At 58.0% G+C, this 21,361-nt stretch overlaps 1 protein-coding gene across 1 annotated transcript; it reads left to right on the forward strand.

Moving 5' to 3' along the window:
- Positions 1-12,818: 12,818 nt before the first annotated feature.
- On the forward strand, positions 12,819-18,622 carry THEG (theg spermatid protein). Its single transcript, XM_019557007.1, has 6 exons — positions 12,819-13,418; positions 14,086-14,144; positions 14,787-14,853; positions 15,613-15,745; positions 17,049-17,193; positions 17,843-18,622. The coding sequence occupies exons 1-6, from the start codon at positions 13,153-13,155 to the stop codon at positions 18,082-18,084; spliced, it is 912 nt and encodes a 303-aa protein (XP_019412552.1). The 5' UTR covers positions 12,819-13,152; the 3' UTR covers positions 18,085-18,622.
- The last annotated feature ends 2,739 nt before the right edge of the window (positions 18,623-21,361 follow it).

Consider the following 21,361-nt stretch of genomic DNA (forward strand, 5'->3'; position numbering starts at 1 on the left):
ATCGCGAGCGGCCGCCCCCTCCCTCCTGCCTCCCCGCAAGGGCCTGAGAGAGGCCGGTCGGAGAGAGGGCTCCTCCGTCCGGCTCCGTGCAGGGCCTTTTCCCAGCTTGCCACCAGCTTTCAGCGGCCCGGCTGCTGCCGGGTTGGCATTTCGCTGCCCCCCGACGCATCCCGCTCGCCGGGAGGAAAAGCCCAGCAGGCCTCTGGCTCGGGGCGCCCGGCGCAGGGGACCAGGCTTTCGAAGTCCGCCCAGATGTGCGCCGGCTGCCGCAGGCCGGATGGGAAGGGGGCCCACACCCGCCTCCACATCTGGAAACAGCCCCCCGCACCCCAGAGCCAGCCAGCCTGGGCCCGACGGAGCCGGCGTAAAGGGCCCCGTCACCCCAGGCGCGGCTGCGTGCCACGGCAGGGCACCGGAGCCTCCCGGCAGACGCCGTCTCCCTTGCCCTCCGCCCCCCCCAGCCGGCGCCGCGAACTTCGGGCCAACTAAAAGACTAGTTTCCATGGGAACCGGAGCGGGAAAGTTTCTTGGCCCGCCGCCGAGTCTGCCAGGCAGGGATGCGCCGGGCCCAGGCGTGAAAGGTCATCAAGGCCCAGAGCTCCCTGCCCCGATGGGGGGGGGCTGCAGCCTGTACCCTAGACCCCCCTCCTCCAAAACCTCAGCGCTTTTGGATGAGGGGAAGGGGGAAGAGGAGGAAAAACAACCTGCGATTCAAACGCCCTCATTAGAGGAGACTCCTAGGGCTTTTCTGGTCCCCGTTAGCGCGTTTAAAGCCGGCTACATTCATGACATTCAGATCCGTCGCCGAGCGAGCGTGGGTTTCTTGCCCGTCTCCCTCCCCAGAGATCAAAGGCTCCATTGTTCCACAGAAATGACAGGACTCCGACGAGCGAGCGGAGGGGGGCACAAGAAAGCATCGCTCCCCCTCCCCGCAGTTCTTGCCCCCACGGGGTTTGGCATCAGGGGAGCGACTTCACTGGAGCCGCCCGCCGCGTGGGTGGGGGAAGCCGGGGCAGGCGAGCGCAGAAGAAAGGAGAGGAGCTGAAGCTGTCAACAAGGAGACGAGCGCCCAGGGGACGGACCCGGGATCAAAGCCCGAGCGGCTGCGGGGAGGGGGTGCGCCTCCCGCTCCCCTTTCTAGTTGCTTTATTTCTCCTCCGCCCCCCTGCTCCTCATCCTCCGCTGCTCCTGTCCGTCCGTCTCCTCTCTTCTCCCTCCTTAGCCGGGTGTAGGTGGTGCGATATGATGCACTCGCGGCCTGGCACGCAAGCAGGTCCCAGCGGAGTGGGGCTGCAAGGGGCACCGGGGGGTCGCGGTGAACCTGGCCCCCTGCCCAAGAGGACCGGCCCTATCCAAACCAGCCCGGACAAACCCACCGTCCAGCCTCTTGGCCAAACCGATCAAGCCGGATGCAGCGCCGGGCATCGCACCCAACCCTGCCGCAGGGGCACCACGGTGGCCAGCGTCCTTTATAAATGCTCAAGAGATCCCAGGATCTGTACCCCTACTGCAGGGGAAGGCAACCCCCCTCCCCAGCCTCCCAACTCCATACCCATCAGACCAGGGGTACAACTCCTTCCTGACCCCGAATGCAGCGATCGGCCTGATGCTGAGCAGAGCGGCCGGACCCTGCAGCCAGGAACCTCTGGCTTGAAGTCCTAGCGGGGGCACTGGCACCACCCAGTCGCCATGCCCAACCTGGGCTGCGTCTCCCCACAGGTTGATCCGAATTTAGCCATGAGCACCTGGTGCTTCACAGTGGGAGGCACTTTGTGGGGTGCTCGGTCTGGCGGAGCCAGGCCACAGGCATGCAGCCCCACCTGCTGCTTATAAAGCCCCACTTTGCACGGGGCCACCTTCCTGCCCGCGCTTGGCCACTGGTGGGACATCTCTTTGCAGGTGACCCCAGCAGCCAGGTGCAGCCGCGCCACCCCCACCCATGACAGGGACCCCAGTCAGACCCTCCTCACCCACGCCCCACGTGCATAGTGGCCCCCGGGCCGGCTCAGCTCCAATTAGTCATTTCTTTTCCGCTCCGGAGCGCGCATCAGTGTCAAGCGATGGTGCGAAGGAGCCCGAGCTGCCAGGCAGCTCAAGGTGGGGAGTGAGGGGGCAGTGGGGAGGCACTGCCCGCCGTGTCGCTCACTTGCCTAACGAGCTTCCCGCTGCCTGCCAGTGGCAATGAGCTGGGAGGTCGTGTCACAGAGCAGGCTGCTGAGCCCTGGCCTGGGCTGGCGTGGTCCCTGGAGACTGTTACCCCCCTGCCCCAGGGCTAATACAGCCCCAAGTGGAACTGCCTCCCAGTCTGGCCTCTCAGAGCTGCAGCCTTGGCAAATGCACCTCGCCGTGAGCTCGGGTAGCAATGGGCCCATGCTGAGAGGCACGCATCCAGGTCCCAGTCTAGGCAGCAGCCCCAGGGGAGATGGAGATGGGTGGGTGGTGGGGAGCGGTTCGGACCGCTGATTTTGTCCCCCGGGGTCCCGCTTCAGCCCCACTTACCAGCCTCAGTGCCCAGGCTCTGCCCTCACCCTCCTCGTGCCCTCGGCTCCGCGCACCACTCAGGTCGGAGCGGTGCATGCACCTATCCAGCATCCCATGCTCAGCATCTCGGGCTTGCTGAAAAGAGGCCAGGGGAGCAATCCGGACCCCTTCCAGCCTCAGCCTGGATTGTGCCCTGACTGTGAGCCCTGCTAGCAGCTTCCTGCATGGCAATGGGGCAGGGGCCGGGGGACACTGGCTCAGTTGAAGGCTGCTGGGGGAAGGATACTGCCATAGGCCAGGCCAGCTCGAGACCCCTGTCACCTCCCCCTCAACCCTCCAGGTGACCTGGGGGCTCCTTGAGTCACTGTCCACTGCCTCCCCAGAGCACTGGGTTAATAATGCAGCTGAGTCCAGGCGCAACCTCTGCCCCTTTCCATCTCCTCCACTGCTCCGTCGTGCCTCCCTCCCCTACAGGGCTGCCTGCTGAGCTCATTTCCATATTCATGGTATTTTAATGACCTGGTAATATCTTTATGTTCCACAATTAAACGGGGAGACTTTTTGCAGTGGATAATTCAGGGCCATTGAAGAGCGGATGAGATTAATTACATTTCACAGGCCAGTGAGATCCGCTCGGAGCCTCTGATCCCGCCGGGAGGGGCTGGGCTGGAAGGGCCTGGAGGTGCCATCTCGCCAGCCCTGCTCCAGGACTCCCGCCAGCACCTCTTGGTTGTGCCGGCGTGGCTGTACACGCTCACCCCTGCCCCGCACACGCACTGCAGCACCCCCTGCTAGCGCTGGCATGGCTGCCTGCACTGGCTAGGGACAGACATTGCATTTTATCCCTGGACAAATTGTGCCTGTGCTTATCCCGGATCAAAACTATCCTGGGAAGGGCACATACACATTGCCCGGCTAGTCAAGGTTTAATGAGCAGCTGAATGCATTGCCACTTTCCTGCTGTTGATCCTGTGATGCAATCCTGGGATAACTGTATAGACACACGTTGCAGTATCCTGGGATAACTTTTTCAGTATCTTGGGATAACTTTTACTATCTTTACCCAGGCACTTTTTTATTTAGGGTTAATCCCGGGACAATGGACACCGACATCTGTGCCATTGCACGTTGTCCTGGGATAAAATGGTTTATCCCAGGATAGGCACGAGGTCGATTAGCACGTGTACACCCAGCCCTATGGTGGGCAATGGGGCTGTGACAAGGCTGCCTGCTGCTGGTGGCAATCAGGCCTGTTCTCCCGGGTGTCCTGTGCCCCGTACTGCTCACCGGCCCTGGAGATTCCCCTGCAGTCCTCGCCACAGGGAGCTACACTGCCGGAGAAGCCTTCTTTGGCTGCCCCCCAGACGGTCGGAGCAGTCGTGGGACGGGGGTCACTGCCGGGCGCACATGGGAGCAGATACGGGGGCTTCGCCACCATTCATGCTCCTCTTTTCTCCTCGAGGTGCCTTCCTCCCCCTCCTCTCCTGCTAAGCAGCCGACCTACCTCATGGCACCTAGTGAACCCTTTTGGGGTTGATTGCAAAGCGTAGCTCCCTCCTTGCAGAGCGGGGAGCCAGCTCCATGCAGCACCGTGCACCTGAAGCTGAGCATCAGGGCCAGGGACTGGAGGATTTTCCCCAGGGCTAACAAGAGACCAGTATTGACCAGTGTCACCGCATCCATTTCCCTGCAATGAAAAATGAAGCAGGCAGGACCTGGGGCCCACAATCAGCATCCCCACGTACCGCGCCCGCCTGGCAGAAGGGGCCCTGTCAGCACGAGCCGGGAAGAGGAGATGGAGAAGGATGAGCATGGCCCCTCCGCTCCGGGGCTGTCGGGTTGGGAGGTGGGGAGCAGCCGTGACCGGGCACCTATGGCCTGATCCTGTCCTCCCTGACACCGCTCCGTGTTAAGCGGCAGTGAAGGGAGACTCAGTCCCTGCCACCCGTGATCAAAGTGGGGGCCCAAGCCCCTGACCCCAGGCAGAGACACGTCAGCACCCCCAGGCAGCGGGAAGGAAGCAGGGGAGGATGTTTGGGAGGAGATGGAGGGGGTGCGGATGGGGCCTGGAGGCAAATATCTGCTCTGGGGCGGTCTGTGTTCATGAGGGCTGGGTCCAGTAGGTCCCGTGTGCTCCCCAGGCCAGGAAACCTAAGAGGCCCGTACCCTAAATCTGCACAGAAACCCAGGAGGTTTAGGACCACTTTGTCCCAGACCTGCTCTGGGCACCACGGAGAGCCATGGGGGTCAGAACTGGCAGGGATTAAATTGGGGGGGGGGGCTGAAGAGCCTGTATCTGGGCCTGGAGATGGAGGGGGGCGGGGGGGGTCGACTGCTCCCAAATTAAGAGCGGTTTGGGAACAAGGACCCCGTTCTGCTGTGCCCTGGACAGCGCCGAGGCAGGTGTGGGGGTCCAGGCTGGGCTGGGCCCGGCGCTAGCGGCTCTTTGGCACTGATGAGCGGCCAGGTCCTGTCTGACATCTCCTCTGCTGCAGCAGCAGCCTGGATTCAATTAGGGCCAGCGAGGCAGAGCGCGGAGGGGCCGGGCTAATCGGATCAGGAGAGATCGGGAAGGCAAGCCATCAGTTCGGCAGGGAGATGGAGATGTGGGGGGGGGGGGGCAAAGGACCAGATCGCAGGAATGGATGGGGAAGCCGGAGGGGGGGCTGGGGGAGCTGAGGGGCAGGTGGCATTGGAGGCTGCTAGGTCCCCTTTCTGTGCAGGAGGAAAGAATCAAGGCTGGCAGCATCCGCGTTAGCAGGGGTCTGGCTGGGCTCATCCTTCAAGGGAGACGGGTCCCAGCTAAGGGTGGAGGGGTGCGCGTATGCGTGTGCACATGTGCATGAGCACCCTAGGGCTTGAGGGTGCTTGCATCTCTTTGGATCTAGCTAGAGGGGTCCCCCCGTGCCCATACAACGCTCACAGCACAACACAAGCGTGTGACGCGCAACTCTGGAGAGGCGGCGCACGTGCTTGGGGCGTGCGTGCGGCAAGCGCGTGATGACGTGCACGTGGCTTTGAGTCCCCTAAATGGGTGGGGGAGTAGGCGCATAGGAGCTGGAGCACACGGACCTGGGCCCATGTCTCTGCCCCCATGTGTTTGTTTGCGTGCGTCTGCATTGCACGGTTGTGCCACTGCACGGGTCTGCGAGTATTTGGGCGTGTGCGGGTGCATCTGGAGGCTTGAAGAACCCACCGGTGGTTCTTAGGGATGGGCCTGGGTCCTCTGAGTTAGAGGGATGTCTACGCGTATGGACATGTGTGCGTGGTAGCCCCCCTAAAGCATTGAAAACCCTGCCACGGAGCCCCCAGGCCAGGTGCAAACTAGCCCCCTGCTCCCAGCCCGGCCCTGCCGGCCCCCAGCACAAGGAGGGTGGCGCAATGCCAGGCAGAGATGGCATTAGGACTCCATAGCGAGGCCATTAAGATTGTTATCAGCCTGATCCTCACTCCCGGAGCTAATGGGCAGCTCCATCTGTAGCATCGGCCTCCCCTCCAGCCCCGCGCCTTAATTAGGTTTGAGCCCAAGGAGCCGGTGCTTGCAGCTGGGCCCGTCCTCCCAGGTCCTGCCCCTCTTCTCCCGCCCCGTGGGGTGCCCCCCACCCAGACAGGATGCAGCTGTAAAGACCCCCAGGGACTGGGGGGGGCAAGCCGACTCCCTTGCTGTGCAGGTCCCCTGGGCAGCTGGACTCCCACGCACGCCCTTTATTCCCATCGCGCCTGCTGGTGCGAGCCCAGCCGGGCACGGAGCAGGGGGAGCTCAGACGCGAGGCACCAGCCATGCCCCGACTCGGGGCTTTGGGTGACTCCGATCAAGCCGGCGAGCGGGCTGATCTGCCAGGCAGCCGTAGTTCCCACCCAGGCACCTCTTTTCCAAGGGGCCCTTTGAAAAGGCAGCTGAGAACAAGCCGTGGGAAGGGAGAAGAGGCCATCTCCATGGGGCTCCAGGCACCACAGAGGGGGCCAAACCCACCTTCTCAGCCCTGCTTTGATCGAAGGTTGGCGGCGAATGCTTCCAGCCCCGAGTGTTGGCAGAGGGAGGCGCATGGGTGGGCACACCAAAGACACGCAGAGACGCACGCCAGGACACACAGCATACACGTCGCAACATGCCTCCTGGGGCAGAGGCAGCCTGGAGGCGTCCATCCATTGCTTCACCTCTTGGCCCATAAGAGCAGACCCCGTCTTTGCACAGCGCCTTGCACAAGGACCGAGGTTAATCACGGAAGTCAAGGGGCTGACTTCAGCCCTCCGACTGCCCCTTACCGCTCAGCCCCTGGCTCGCCCAGGGAGGCACCCGGGGCCGCTCACCCTTGCGGGGGCCGTCGCCTCCAGTCCTGCACAGAGGCAGAGTCCAGCCAGCCGTCTCCCAGCCGCGCTGCAGACAGTTAACGAGGTTTTCTCCAGGCGGCCGCGACATCTCCCCTGATATATGAGCCGAGTCGGGCCCGAGCACGACTCCAATAAGCGCCGGGTCCCCTGGGACCCGCGATGGATTTTCCAGTCACTTGGAATCGGAGCCCGGCAACTCTTCACTGCCGGGGAAATCAAATGAAGTTTCTCAGGAGCCTCCCCAGCACGCTGGCTCCTGCCTTTTCTTGGCTGCCTGCTCCCTTTTGACCCCCCATCCCCATCCCTTCCTCCTCGTCTCCCGCCTTTCGCCCGTTGCTCAGCCTCCGCCGGCACAGCGCTGTCCCCGGGAGCACGGCAGGCCGTAGCGGTGTCGCGAGGCAGGGGCAGCCGCAGGTTGAGCGGATGCAACGGGCCGGTCGTTCCCCCTGAGCTTGGAGAGACCAAGAGGCCGATCCAGGACGCTTGAGGCTGGCGGTGTCGGAGGTGGGTCTTGCATTCAGGCCCCAGGGCCACTGGGATGCCCCAGGCACTTGGCCCAGCACCCGCAGCAAGCCGTGCGATGCATCACAAGCTGGCTTGCGGGGACGGAGAAGGGAGGATTAGCGAGGTGCCTCGTGCCCCCCGCTCCCCTGCTCGGGCCTGCCTGCCCCCCACGGAGGATGCAGAAGGGATCAGGGCGCCTGCTGCATGCCCGTTCCCGAGCCGCTTTCCCATCAGTGCGAGCTCTCAGGCTCCGTCTCACTGCTGGAAGCGGTGACTGCACACACGTGCACGTGGAATGACACGCCACACACCTACTGGACACGTATGTGACACGCACATTCGCACACAGTTGCTCCTGGCCCAGTGGCCTGATGTTTGGGAGCTCCTTTCCATGCGTGTTTCTCCTCCTGCCTCTCCCAGCCCTCAGCTACCCCGTTGGGTCCAGGCGGGCAGCCGGACAGAGGACAGATAGACAAGTGGAGGACAGACCTCCACTCCCTGTCCCTTGCTGTCAGAGGGCCACAGGACACCCAGGCCTGCAGCGAGAGGTGCCCAAATCTCTTTAACACCTTCCTAGATCTGCCAGCTCTGGTGGGGGGCATAGCCAGACTGAGGGGGGGGGTCACCCCAGCCCCTCGCCAAGGAGAGCAGCATCTGGCAATCCAGCCCCTGGCAAAAGGGGGAGGCTAGACGCACCCCTGGCAGCTCCCAGAAGGGGAAGACCAATGACTTCATCTTGCAAGCACCAAAGCTGGCGGTGGTGGGCGTTTGCTGGAGCTGTGCTACCCTCTAGCGGCAGCTCGGGCCTCAGGAGCAGGTGCACAACTGTACCCAGCACCTCGGTGCCCCCTGCTTCTTCGTGCCCCGTCCCTGCACTGGGACCCCCCTGGCAACACCACAACTGTGACTCATAGCTCAGGCCCCCGCCTCGTCCCAGAGCGCTCAGGCATCCACCTGCTGTGAAAATGCGGCTGCTTCTGGGGTGGGGCGAGGCGGCTGCAGTCCAGGAATGGCACCGAGGGGCAATCTAGCAGCACCCGCAGAGGCTTTCCCAAGGGACAAAGACGCCACGCTGCGATTCAGGCCCTTGGGAAAAGCCCACGTGTGACTAATGAGGATTTCACAAATCCCAGTCGAGGATCAGGGCCTGGTTCTGGCGGGAGGGCAAGAGAACGAATGTGCCGCGTGCAACAGGTCGCAGCCGTGTCATGTCACACGCAGCTGAGACGCTCAGTGCTGCAGCGATAGGGCCACAGGCACCAGCGCGGGACACAACGGCGCCGGGTGCTGTACAAACACCTCGCAAAGGTGCCTCTCTGCCCCACGCGCCCCGCAGGACCCCGGGCCTTCCAGAGGGTCCGACAGCCCCAGCGCCGTCCCTGCTAACGTCTCAGCCTCGCATCTCCCCCTCCCCGAGGCCCCAGCTGCCTGGCAGCCTCCAGCCCGGCTCTCGGCTTCCATCGCCGAGTTAACGAACTGCCTGAGCCCAGCCCTCGAAGCCAGTCGGCTCCCAAATCCGAATCCGGCGACAGGGATGTTGCCATCTGAGCGCGTGGGCCGACCCCTAGCGGCTGGCCATGGGGATTATGTGGGGCTCCGGCATTTATTACAGGGCTGGCATTATTGCTCTCATGAGGCTGGAGCAGGGATTAGGAGCGGGGAAGGGGTTATTAGTGTCCTCGAGGGTGCTGCTGTCACGTCGTGGGGAGGGAGCCCTGGGCAGGCCACAGCAGCTGCTACCAGGGCTTCAGTGCCCCCGGCAAAGCCCCATGTGCCAGGTGCGGCTGCCGACCAGGGCAGCATCGGCAGGAGGGTGGAGGGAGTGGGGCAGACCCGGCGGCAAGCACTGTCCTTACCTCACCCAGGAAACTCTGTCGGCCCAGAGGCAGGTCTCAGGCACTCAGATCCGACCAAGCTCGGCAGTAAGAGATGGACAAGGTCCCGCAGACACCCCGCTTTCTCCTCCGCCTTCTTCCAGGATGCAGCTGGGGTGCGGGGAGGGGCGCGCTCCAGCTCTGGGGGAGCAGGGCACAGACCAAGGGAATCGGGAGCTGGTGCCAGTGGCTCCTGTCCGGGGGCAATGCTCGGGCTGGGGCCTCAGCTGGAGGAGGTCATCGAGCTGATTGCAACCAGCAGCGACTCTGCCGACTCTGGCCGCAGCTGTGCGGGGAAAGCCATCCCCTCTCTCTGTTCCTCGCTGTCACCCAGTGGAGGGGGCAGGGGATGGAGCTCCCCTCTCCTTGCAAGCCCCACCTGGGTCCCTGCTTAGGCTCCGGTGCCTAGCGGGGTCGCTTCGTGGCCACCGGCCGTGCCAGCTGGGCCGGGGCTTCTCATGCCCACGGGGGCTGACCACTGCAAACCTGCATCGGATGCCCCACATGCTCCCACGGCGCCCTGCAGGCTCTGCGGAGGGCAAAGGGGACAGGAGGCAGCAGGGGCGGAGGTCAGAGGTCAGTGCAGGCCCGTGTCCAGCCAGCTCTGCCCCCCGAGCCTGTATCGCCTGCTGCCCTGGGACATCTGAGGTGGCGAGAGGCTCCCAGCAGCTCCTCCCTCTGTGCACTGAGTTGGCAGGGTCTCAGCCAAGCTCCAGCCCCTCCCCACGTGGCCAGCCCCAGCCCAGAGGGGCAGGGGGGGTGGCTGCTGCGAAGAGGATGGATCAGCTCAGGCCAGGGTGCGGGGCCAGGCCAGCTCCGACAAGAGTCTGGTGCTCTTGGGATAAATACCTGGGCCACGCTGCTCGTCCCGTGGTCGAGGAACGAGGGGCCTCGGCTGTGATGGATGGAAAGAGGGTCCTCTGCAGAGGCTGCTGGGCTCAGATGGACATGGGGGGCTCTCTGGCTCCCAAGCTCCCGACTTACCCTGCCTGCTGCCCTGACACTGGGTCTCCCTAAACCTGCTCTGGACTCTGCTGAGGGTGGAGCCCGGGTCCCTGTGCGGGTGAGAAGGGGCTGAGCGTGGCTGGGGAGTGCGGGGCTGCCCCCCAGCGCAGTGCGGCAGAGCAGATCATCGCCGATCCCAGCCATGTAAGCAACACGGCGGCAGACAGGGCAGAAAGCAGAGCAGCAGACCAGGCAGGGAGCAGCAGTTTGGGCAGGGGAAAGGGATGGTGGCAGCACCCAGGGAGGGCACAGGGCTAATTCGGGGCATTGATCCAGATCCTGCCTGAGTCCGAGGCCTAAAAGCCACCCTGGATACCGCACCCCAAAGCAAAAGCAGAAATACAGCCCAGGCCTTTCTTGCCCAGATGCCACCGGGGTGACGGGGAGACCAGAAGCCAGGCCGGCACTGAAGGGCACCTCTCCTCTTTGATGAAGGGCCCTGTCGTGCTGGTCACGGAGACTGATATAAATAAATGATGGGCTGGTCTCTTTGCCTTGCAAATTAAAACCGCATCTCGGCCCTTCCTGCCAGCATTGGAATTAGGCAAAGCGAGAGGTGCATGGGGGAGGGAGGGAGAGAGAGTGGTGTCGCAGAGACTTGAAGTCCAGGAGAAGATTGGTAGGCATTTCCCTCCGCGCTCATCAACATACGCATCCATCACCCGGGCCGGACTGAATCCCCAGATAGCTTTTAATTAGCTGGGGCTGCGCTGGCGAGACGCGACGGTGGGTGGTGGAAGAAGGGACGCAGACACGTCCGTTCCTGGCTACCGAGCAGCCTCTGCATATTAAGCCAGGTGCTTTATTCACCCTTGCAAGTCCCTTAGGGGAGGGCTGGAAAAGTTTCAGAGGAAGATTAGGAAACCAGCCAGCCCTGCCGCAGAGCTGGGTGGATGCCTTGGCTCTGTGTGCCAGCGCCAGGCAGAGGCAGGGCCCCCTGCTCAGCTCATCCCTGGAGCTGGATGAGTCCAGAGCGGTCTGTGCAGGCACCCTGGCACTCGGCAGCCCCGGGGTGGAAATCACCAGCTCCCGTCTGACTGCATCTGTGGTGCCGTGGCCTGGCCCATAAACCCCTTGGGCCGGAAGCTGCCTTTTCCTGCTGGGAAACCCCCGGGCTCAGCACAACAGCAGCCTCCGTTTCCTGTTATTTGTGCAAAGGCAGGTCCTTGCGCCTCCAGCCAAAATGGGGTCCCCGTGTGCACAGACGCTGAGCGAGCGAGCGAGCACCCTGCCCCGAAGAGCTTGCACTAGACCGAGCAGAGGCGGGGGGGAAACTGAGGCACGGAGAGGGGGGCTGAACCACTCGGGGACGGGGGGTGGGATTCCGCCTCCCCGTGGCAACCGCCGTGTGTGGTTCCGGGAGGGGACGAAGGGCTGAGGACCCCGGCTCGGGACACGGCGGTGGGAGAAACGACGGGGGAGAGAGTAAGGGGAAGGAGGCAGAGAGGGGACGGGGGTGTCTAGGGGAAGCTGGGGGTGGAAGGGGGCCTGGGATCAGGTTGATCAGAGCAAGAGGGGGTGGGGAACCCCACGCAGAGTGGCGTGGGGGGGTATGGGGGAAACCTCCCAGCTTTTGGGGTGAACCTTGGCCCTGCTGAAGGCAGTGGAGGGCTGCCACTTGTTCCCCGTGCTCCTCCAGGCCAGGGCCCTCCAGCGAGGCCGGGGCTCCAAGCCCCTCGCAGCTGGAGAAGCCTGAAAGGGACCCCGTTGCATGGTCGCAACAAGCCCGTCCCGGCCGTCGCTGGGGTTTGAATCCAGTGCATTTCAGCCCTTTCCATCTGCCTTGGGCAGACGGGGAAGCGGCTGGGAATGAGCGTGGCCTGCTACTAGGATGAATAACGCAGCCGAAACCGTGTGGTCTTCCAGGAATGATCCCTATTGACTGCGGAGAGAGGGGTGCTCAGTGAAGGATGGCGCACGCGGTCATTAATAAATCTGATGAATGTTATCATAAGCAGGGATTTTAAATCAATAACCACTGTGAATATTGCAGTGCCACTGCGAATATTAATCAGAGAGGGGGGAAGGAATGCTTTAGAGACAGGACAAATGCATATGACAACAGAGAAGCAGCTATTCTATTAATTGTATCACATTATATTAATTATGGTTGGCATAGTGTGGCGTGACATGATGTGACATATCATGACGTGACATTATGATACGATATGATATAATACGATGTGGTATGATATGGGCAGGCAATATGGTTGAACTGAGTTTACACATAGACATATGGAAGTTGCTTTTAATTCAGATTATTATTACTTTGAATACAGTTTGGGATGTGGCTTACTATCCCATATTTTATTCTGGAATTGATACGATAGGATAGGATAGGATCAACATCTACGATACCTATAGGATATATCCCATATTATACCCTTTCAGACCTAATATTTTCTGTGTATTCAGCAGAGTGGGTCCCCATCCCTGAATTTCCCAGACCCTCCTGCAACACAAAGTATTATTAACAGTTCGTGGTGGGGTGATGGTCTCAGTGAAACATCCCTGAAGCCAGCGGTGTTTCATTATCAGCCAGGCAAAAATCTAGAACTCTTGGTTCCAGGCTCAGGGAACGTTCGAGATGGTAAAAAGTCCCCGTAAGTAGGAAATAAACCTCATAAAAGGTATCATCTCTGAACAAGAGTTCTGGATTTTTGCATTTCTTTTTGTCTCAGACCAACCCGGCTACCAAACACATCCTCATTATCAGCCAGGCATAAGAAAGATGGGCGATCCTATAGGGAACAATAACAGCCTCTGGCCCAAGCGAGATGCAGGTCACCACCCAAAGCCAAGGTATTGCTCAGGAATGTGGATTAAGAGGAAGATGGGCTTGGCTGGGTATCGTTTTTAGCACCCGGGTGTGTGCATATGTGCGCGTGTGGGACAGAAAGCGAGAGCCCAGTCATGGATCTGTGCCAGGTGCTGTACGTACAGACAATAAAATGATATGTTTTGCCCTGGCTTCCCGTTGAAAGTCCCCAGCCCCCCATCTCCTTTGTCACCAAGAGGCTCTCAGATGTTCTCTGCTACCTTCCTGTTAGGAAACCAGCTCCTGGACATGTCCCCGTCGCCAGGAAAGGAGCTGGGTTCTGGAGCGCGTCCTGAGAAGCCAGCTGCTACGGTAACACATGTCCAGGCATGGGACAGCACCAAGGAGAGTCGCCTCAGTTATCTTGCCCGACCGAAAATCAGTCACCAGATCAACTACAACAAGTGAGTGAGGGCTGCAGAGATGGGGAGCAGGTGGCATCCTGTCCTGCCCTGGAGAGAGCCGTCTCAACCCTGCTGCTTCACCAGATCTTCCAGTCCCTTTGCATCTCCGGAAACCACCTTAGGGACCGATTCTGCTCTCAGCCAGGCTGGGGTCAATGTAGAGTCACTTCCAGGGCAGAGGGAGACAGAGAACCCAGCAGTCCTGGGTCCTCAGTCTCCAGTGCATCCACCCGTGTCTGCCAAGCCATCCTTCAGTGTCTACCAATTGCCTTTTCCAGCTGCCCTTACCAAAGGACAGTCTCTAGAGGGTAGTCTGGTGAGCATGTCGCAAAAATGGAAACTAGGAGACCTGGATATTGCCCCTGCATCTTCCATTGACTTCTTAGGTGGCATCCCCAAGTCATTCTGCTGCCCCATGCCTCAGTTTCCACACCTGCATAGTGGGGGTGACCATGCTGACTCGCCTTGACGAAGGGTTCAGTCCCATTTACGCAGAAATCGGCATTAACTTCTGCGGGTGCCGAGTTAGACACTGCTGCAGCCGGGGCCTTCAGTGAGAGGGTGATCGCGGCCTGAAGCTTGGGTGGAGGAGGTCAGAAGAGAAGGGAGATGAGGTCCTGCGTTTGCTTCACCAAGAAATGGACTGAGTGCGGGGTTGTCATTGCAGGGTTTCAGTCTACTGGACGGATAAAGTACCCTCAAAGGCCGGCAGATTCACCGTCCCTGGTAAGAGGCCTGAAGAGGCCAAGGTCACCATATGGGATTAAATTAACCAGTGATTCCATATTGATTGAAAGATTAATACCAGCAGGACCAGCGGTCCAGCAGACCTGTGACCCGTATCGCCCCGGGGGCATTCGTGCAAAGTGCAGCCCTGACGCCCGGCAGGCACCCGGGGAGTCTAAGGCTGCCACGTAAGACGACCGTTTGAGGCTGGGACCATTTTATGACCCCCATATGTCCGCCTGCCCTGCCAATCTCCTCCATCTCCCCAGCTGTACTCGGATCCATAGTGCAGATACCGTGGCGATGCGCTTGTTTTGGAAATGCCCGAGCAGCTCGAGACGCTGTCCAGGGCATCTGTCATCAGGCCACTGGCTTTTCAGTTCAGGGCCGGTCAAAAGTCCCTTTTAGCGGCACCAGGGGGTCAGCTGGGCCAGTTTTCAAGTGCTCAGCACCACACAATCGGGGCCAGATTGGCAAAAGCAGCACAGGCGCACCGCTGTTCTGTAAACCTCCATGTTGCTGCCAGGAATTTCTCCTTCCCTCTTGCTCCAAACCGCGGCTAGCTCAATCTGTTGCAGTAGACAGTAAACGCATGTCTTTTATATTGCATTTTGTGGCTCACACTTGGTTTTTTTGTTTCAGTCTTAACTGCGAGGCAAGAACAACTTTCTCAGCCCAAAAGGATCTGCCCCGGGTTTGAAGAAAACAGGTGTGGAGAAAGGGACTTGGTTGATATTTGGGTCGTATATCAATGCAGCCACAGGGTTTATAAAATTCTGCTTTAGGAACAGTTTCACCTAAATTAAAAGTTCTCAGGCTGGTTAGCTACCCAGATCCTTCTGATCCTTATCTGTGGGCATGTCTACAAGTGCTTTTACGTGCGACTAAACTTAATGCGCATCAGCCTAAGGCGATTTAGACACACCCAGTGAGTGTTTGGGAAACTGCTGCTGTAACAGGCTAGAGAAGTATGGAAACTGGTACATAGCAAGGTATGTTGGTGAATCCTCTAGGTGAATTTTAGTACAAGTGTTTGTCTGACTAGTTGAGACTAGTAGGAAGTGTCATCTGCAAGTTTCCTTCTTTAGAAAAGTCCGATGAGTGTCACATGAACTACCACGTGATGGGAGTATGGAAAGCCCCTGGCAAACAGCGAGCGAACAATCAAGAGGGGGGAAAGGAAGTTTTGAAAGTATTTAGCAAAACCCTTGCATTAACTGAAGTGAATGGCGGGAGCTCTTGCCCCATTTTAATCGCAGACTGTTCCCTTAATGCTTAAGCAGATGTGCAATTGTGGCATACGGTTATGTCCCCTTCCCTGCTGTGCTCCCGAAGTGGCTTCGTGCCAGCGTTCGAGGGCACCAATGCTCACCTCTCAATTGTGCATCACTTGGTTAGGTGGTTTGGGGAAGGTGCTATGGAAACGTGGAAGGTGGCTGACTGAATCGCTCTTCCCCTGTTCTGCCAGAAACCTGCCCTCCCCCGAATGGCCGGTGGGTGCTGCCTCCAGACATGCTATGGCTTCTCCTCGGGTGAAGGAGCTGGCACGTCCAAAGGAGGTCAGCCGCGCCTGGGAGGCAGAGCGCTCCGTCTACACCGCCGTACGTAGATCCGCGGGGACAGGGAGTCCACCGCTCGTCTGTCTGTCCGCCTGTCGGGGAACCCATCGCCTGTCCATCTGTGGGGTTCTTCACAGAGGGAGTATTTGGGACCGTGCATCTTGGGTTTCTGCATCAGCCATAATGTTTTGAACCCTCAGCCCCTTACCATACCCATGCATTCGCTTTTCACCTGATGGAAAGCTCATTTTACAACAGCAGCTCAGGGGCATGAGACTGGAGCCTTGCAGTGGCAGGGGCTGGATGAGCATCTTGTAAAAGATGAGCCTGAGAAGCTTGCAGAAGAAACCGGGGCACGGCATGAAGCTGCTGGCCCGAGTCACCCCCTGCCCACTGACTCCTACTCTTACATCCGTGGCCACAAGGCTCTGCCAGCCCCTTTTTGGCATGGAAGCATTTTACCCTGCTTTGCATTAACCTAAATGACTGTGCCATGAGCAGGCCAATGGGAAAATCAGGCCCTTTGTATCCTGAAAGACAAAATCGGGCCGCGCAGCACACCGGCAGCCTGCAGGGACGGCTGGTTGAGAGTCGGTATTCTTCCTCCGGGGCTTGACACACGCGCGGCGCTTTGAGGATCTCCAGTTAAATGTATCCTCTAATGCACAAGTCTCGGAGCAAGTCTCTTTGATTCTGTCCCCCACTGAGACTCGGATATGGGGGTGGGCAGGCAAGGAGGCCCATAAATATGGCATCCTATTTATGAATCATGAAGTTGCATGCACGGATGCCTGTTCAATTAATGGGATGCCTGCTGTTGTTTCCCTCCGGTTACTGTAAACTCAGAAGCTTGCAGCTCCTGTTTTACGTTTTCTTCTCTCCTATCGGCGCTGCAGAGCTCAGCTCCAAAGCGGCATCTGGTTTTTGAGGGAAGTTGTTGCGTCCTCAGACCCCGCTTCAGCCCATTTCCAGCTGGGTTGAGCTCCTCGTCCGCAGGGAAGCCATTGGCTTGGCACACACCCTGCCAGTTGCTCTATTCTCTGGATCTGCTCATGTGCCCACACAGCCGCTGCGTTTGTGTAAGCCTCTTTCCTGGTTGAACGTACCCCATGGGCCCAAGGTTACGTTCCAGATCTTTTGATGCTTGCGGAGCCTCTTGCGTCGCACAAACGATAGGGACATGAGCTGGGGGAGCGTGAGATGCCGCCAGACCCGGAGCTGGGTGCCAAGGCCCAAAGGGCGCATGTTGTTGAAGCCTGAGCTCATGCAAAGGTGTAGTGTTAAACCAAAGATGTACATGTGGAGCTGGGAGGCAGAGAAAACTGACCCAATCCTTTGATTTCAGGTGAGCGAAGGTGCCAGGAAAGCGGCTCCTCGAGAACGAACCATCCATCTAGCGAAGCTGAAAAGACAGGACTTCTCGGCCTGTCTGAACGCCACTTCCACCCCTCCTCCAAGAAAGCATTTTACCAGAACCAAATCCTTAGCTAGTAAGAGTGCCTCTTCCTCACCCTATTAGCAGGAACATGCCTTCCCCCTCCAGGCCGTTCCCTCTGCTTCCCATCCCTAGGGACCACACAGCAAAATCAATCCATCAGTGTCTTTCAGAGACAAAGAAATATCTGAGCCTTGTAAGACCAGCTTCCCAAACAGAGCTCATTGTGGATGTGTAGCTTTTCTCATTATCCGTCGTCTCCCCTTCCTATCCCACCTTCTGGTCCCAGAAGTCCTGCCTCCAGCAAGTGGTTCTCAAATGTCTTATCTGCAGTGTAGGTTGCATTAGTGTTTGTAGGCCTTATGAGCTACCCAAGTACTGAGTATTATTCTTCTTTTAAGAAGGGGCATTGTCTACTGGGGAGAACACAGAAATGGTGCGGGGGGGGGTCGGAAGACCTGAATACTAGAAGCAAATTCTGGAGTCGAATCCTAGCAAGATGTTTCACCTTCCACATGCTTGTTTCTCCCAAAAACCCGTCTCTCCAGGGCATTGTGAAGTGTAACAATTGAGAGCTTTGAGATCCTAACCGAAAATAGATTCCCATGGAAGAAAGCAAGCCTTGGGACCCTTTCACAATACTGAATCCCAGAGTCTTTTTAACAAGCCGTTTCTTTCTATACCCCATGATTTGTTCCTTGTAGAGCCGAAAATGGAACATCCAAGCTACCGCCACGAAAAGCTAGTCCCATGGCCTGTGTCTGCAGGAGCCAAGAAAGCCATGGCATCTGCAAGGGTCTCTAAGCTTGCCCACCCAAGGGTCCGAAAACACATCTTCGAGGGCTATGACCCTTACAAGGTGTCCAGCGCTGCCCAGCACGCACAAGCCAGTCCCCGTCTTTTGGAGCTTAGTACCCCTCGGAGGTTGAGAACGAAGCATCTCTAAATCATCACGTGCTGTTCACTGCAAATGCTGTTGCGTGCACATTAAATGTTCTTTAATGTAGATCTGTGACCCGTGGCTGGGTCGTCCGCATGGAACCCATTAGTATGGCTGGGGTCTGGTCGAAGGGTAGAAGTGAGGGTAGATGAGGATCCCAATGGCAGAGATGGGCAGACTGGGCCAGTCTGTTGAAAAGCTTCCCGTCCTCTCCTGTGAGCATAGACACTTTAAGAGATGGGCCAACGATTGCCATTGCTGTCATCAAACCCGTCAGGAGCGTTGCTTCGGAGTCAGCAAACCATGCATATCTCTGAGCAGCTGTATGCTGGGGTAGAATCAGACAAATGCTGCAACCAAGTATGAACATGAATAATCATTATGAATTTGGTCTAGTCGTAGCTACCCCTCACGCCCTTGCTGGTAAATTTGAGTTTGCGGGGACGAGAAGAAGAGATGTCAATGGGTGAACGTGGGCTTATACATGTGCTTGCAGCCTGTCCTGGTGCATGGCCCGCTCACGTGCTCTTCGCGTGCGTCTGTGTCGGTCGGTCACGGGACAAAAGAGAAGGTCTGCGGAGAAATGATCAAATAAGTTGGCATGAACCATTTGTCAAGTCATTTGGAATAGCAAACAAATTAGCCAGTCCATCCACAGGTACATCGCTAACAGGAAAAGGGTGGACTTGTTTCTCTGCCGTATTCCTGATCCAAATGCCAGACCCCTTCCGCTTTTGCTGTGCTAAAAGCCCAGGCACATAACGTGGCCAGGAGGGAGGGACAGTAGAGTTCTTGCAGAAATACGTCTGAAAGCTAGAGACGGTTGGGGTTCCTCTTGTATCGAATAAACACCGTCCGTGATCTGCCGAAGTCGTTCGAGCAGGACTAGACGGATCTGCTGTGCCACGGGATACAGGTGTGCTGAAGCGGGCTGGTTTCTTGCTCAAGGGCAGTCGCCATCACTTCAGAAACACTTGATAGCACTTTGCTTCCTAAGCTCAAATGCATAAGTGAAAACGAAGGCAAAGCAAATTGCCGGGCCGCGGGGTAGGAAATCTTGCCATAATGACTGAATGCTAATAAAGCGCATCTCAACGGCTGAATCTTTATTGTTAGTGGCAAACCTGGACCTACCCTCTGGAGAAATTAAGCTGTACAGAACCGCTTCACTAGCCATCATCAAATAGAGAGGTCTGGTAGGAAATACAGCTCCGAGTCCAAATACGGCTCCACTGCTGCTCCCCAGCAGTGCGGGCTCCTCATTAACGCGCCCTGTACGAGGAGAAACAATTGGCTCTCTGACTGCGCTGGTGAGTCACAGAGGGAGACAAGGGTCCCCTTGCAGGGACCATTGGTTATGAAAAGCCTTGGAGACAGGTGGGATTAAACAAGAGCTGATTGCAAGGAGGGTTTTGCCATAGAAAATCCACGTAACAGCTTCTATAACCACATCCTCTGCAGGTTACTGGCATGGCCACCACAAGAAGCCATCAGCCAGCCCATCCCCAGAACGGCACGACAGCTGCTCAGCAGCCGCTGTACTCAGCTTTGGTGGAGTCAAACACAGCCTTTTCCCCAGACCTTTAAAAAAACTGGATTAGGCTTCTCAGTGACGATGCCTTTGACAACGCTACTACTTGCCTCCATGAGAAAGTTGCATCTCTATGTCATTAAATCAGTTTAGAAACCAATTGAGTTAAATCAGGGCAGCCTGTTTGCATGGCAATCCCTTCAATCTGTTCAAGAGGGGGTTATATTGATTGGGCTGAAACTGGGAAGGTATCGGATCGAAGCTGCCTCTTCAACTAGAATAAGTGGCCATCAGAAGGGGGTTGGAGCAGTTTAACTAAACTGCTTTGCAAATTAGCTTTGCTAAACAGGAGCACTTTCTTGTGCAGACAAGACCATAACTTGTAGGAGTCAAAATGGAGTTTGAGCAGAGACGGTGACACCTTCTCACCCTCGGTTACATCTGTACCATGTCTGCAAAATGCTAAATTCCTCATTCGCCATGTCAGGACCATTTTACATTTATAGATGCACTCAAAAATTGCAGACAGGCAGCCCTTTTTTGTCTCCGGATCTATGAACAGGGACATATTAAGAGTGCTGCAATAGCTAAAAAATAATATTTCTCATGCCCATTACCCAATACCTTACTATCTATCCCCTTAATAGTCTCGCTGACTCTATGAGATGGGCGGATTTGTTCCAGAGTTCGAATGAAAACGTTAGCCCAAATGTTACTCAGATCCACAGGCCAAAATGGATGGGAGTTGCACAGGAGATGAATTTGGAGCCTTAAAGGGTGACTATAGCTCCCAGAACGATCCAGATTTTCAAACCCAGCGCCAGATTCAGCTCCTAACGGGGGGTTTCCCTGTGGCCTTCCATCAGCTGCCACAGAAAGGCCGATTCCACAGGACAGAAATCACCAGACTTCCCTTATGACAGGAAAAAAAGGCAAGTGAAAAATCCCACCCCGCTGAGAAACGGGTGGGATTTTCAGAGGCCTCCAACCCGGCACATGCTCCGACAACTCGAACGACATCTCCTAAGCGTGGCACCGTGCCCTGACCTGCTGAGAGCTCCCGGTTTCTCTTTGCAATCCCGGAAGGGGCATTTTGCAAGAGTAGGTCTCCAATTCAGATGATTTTGTTCAGGCCTTTCCAGGCAGAACTGATTTGCACCAGCTGAGCGTCGCTCCGGCGGTCTCACTGCGGCTGGGGTGGGAGAGGCACCATACCTCTCATTTTGTACAAACCTGCCGCTCTACTACAAACCCTCGAGTGGCGTGAACTGGGCCCGGGTTCCCGCCAGCTATCTAGGTGGCTCTCCTCTACCCCGAAGCTTCAGCCCTTTCAAGCTGTCCCTTCACACCTACACGACGTCCTTCCCTGCTGCATGGATGCACCTCCTTCGACTTGTCCTTCGTGGAGTCGGGCTCAGAGACTCGTAAAGTTCAAGGGACCAGAAGCGCCGGGGTGTAATTCCCGTTTGAACCCAGGCTGCTGCATCCCCCCACCCCCGGCCACTCCTGTGCCGAGCTCATCCACGCGAGGCAGCAGGCCGGGTGCAGACGCGCCTTGCAGACTGAATCAGAGGTGCCTAAGTCCGAAGCTGATACGTCGCCGATGTAGTTAGTCTGTAAGGTGCGCCTCTGCCTTGCCGTCGGCTGGCAGGGCTAACGACCCCCCTCCGCTCACGAACTCGAGCGTGCTCCACCGGACCCCAGGTGCCGGGTCACTCCCTGCCCCCGAACCTGCAAACTGTGCCTTCAGCC

The sequence above is a fragment of the Crocodylus porosus genome, unplaced genomic scaffold (genome assembly GCF_001723895.1).
Source record: "Crocodylus porosus isolate Cpor-Errol unplaced genomic scaffold, CroPor_comp1, whole genome shotgun sequence".
In the NCBI taxonomy this organism is placed as follows: domain Eukaryota; kingdom Metazoa; phylum Chordata; order Crocodylia; family Crocodylidae; genus Crocodylus; species Crocodylus porosus.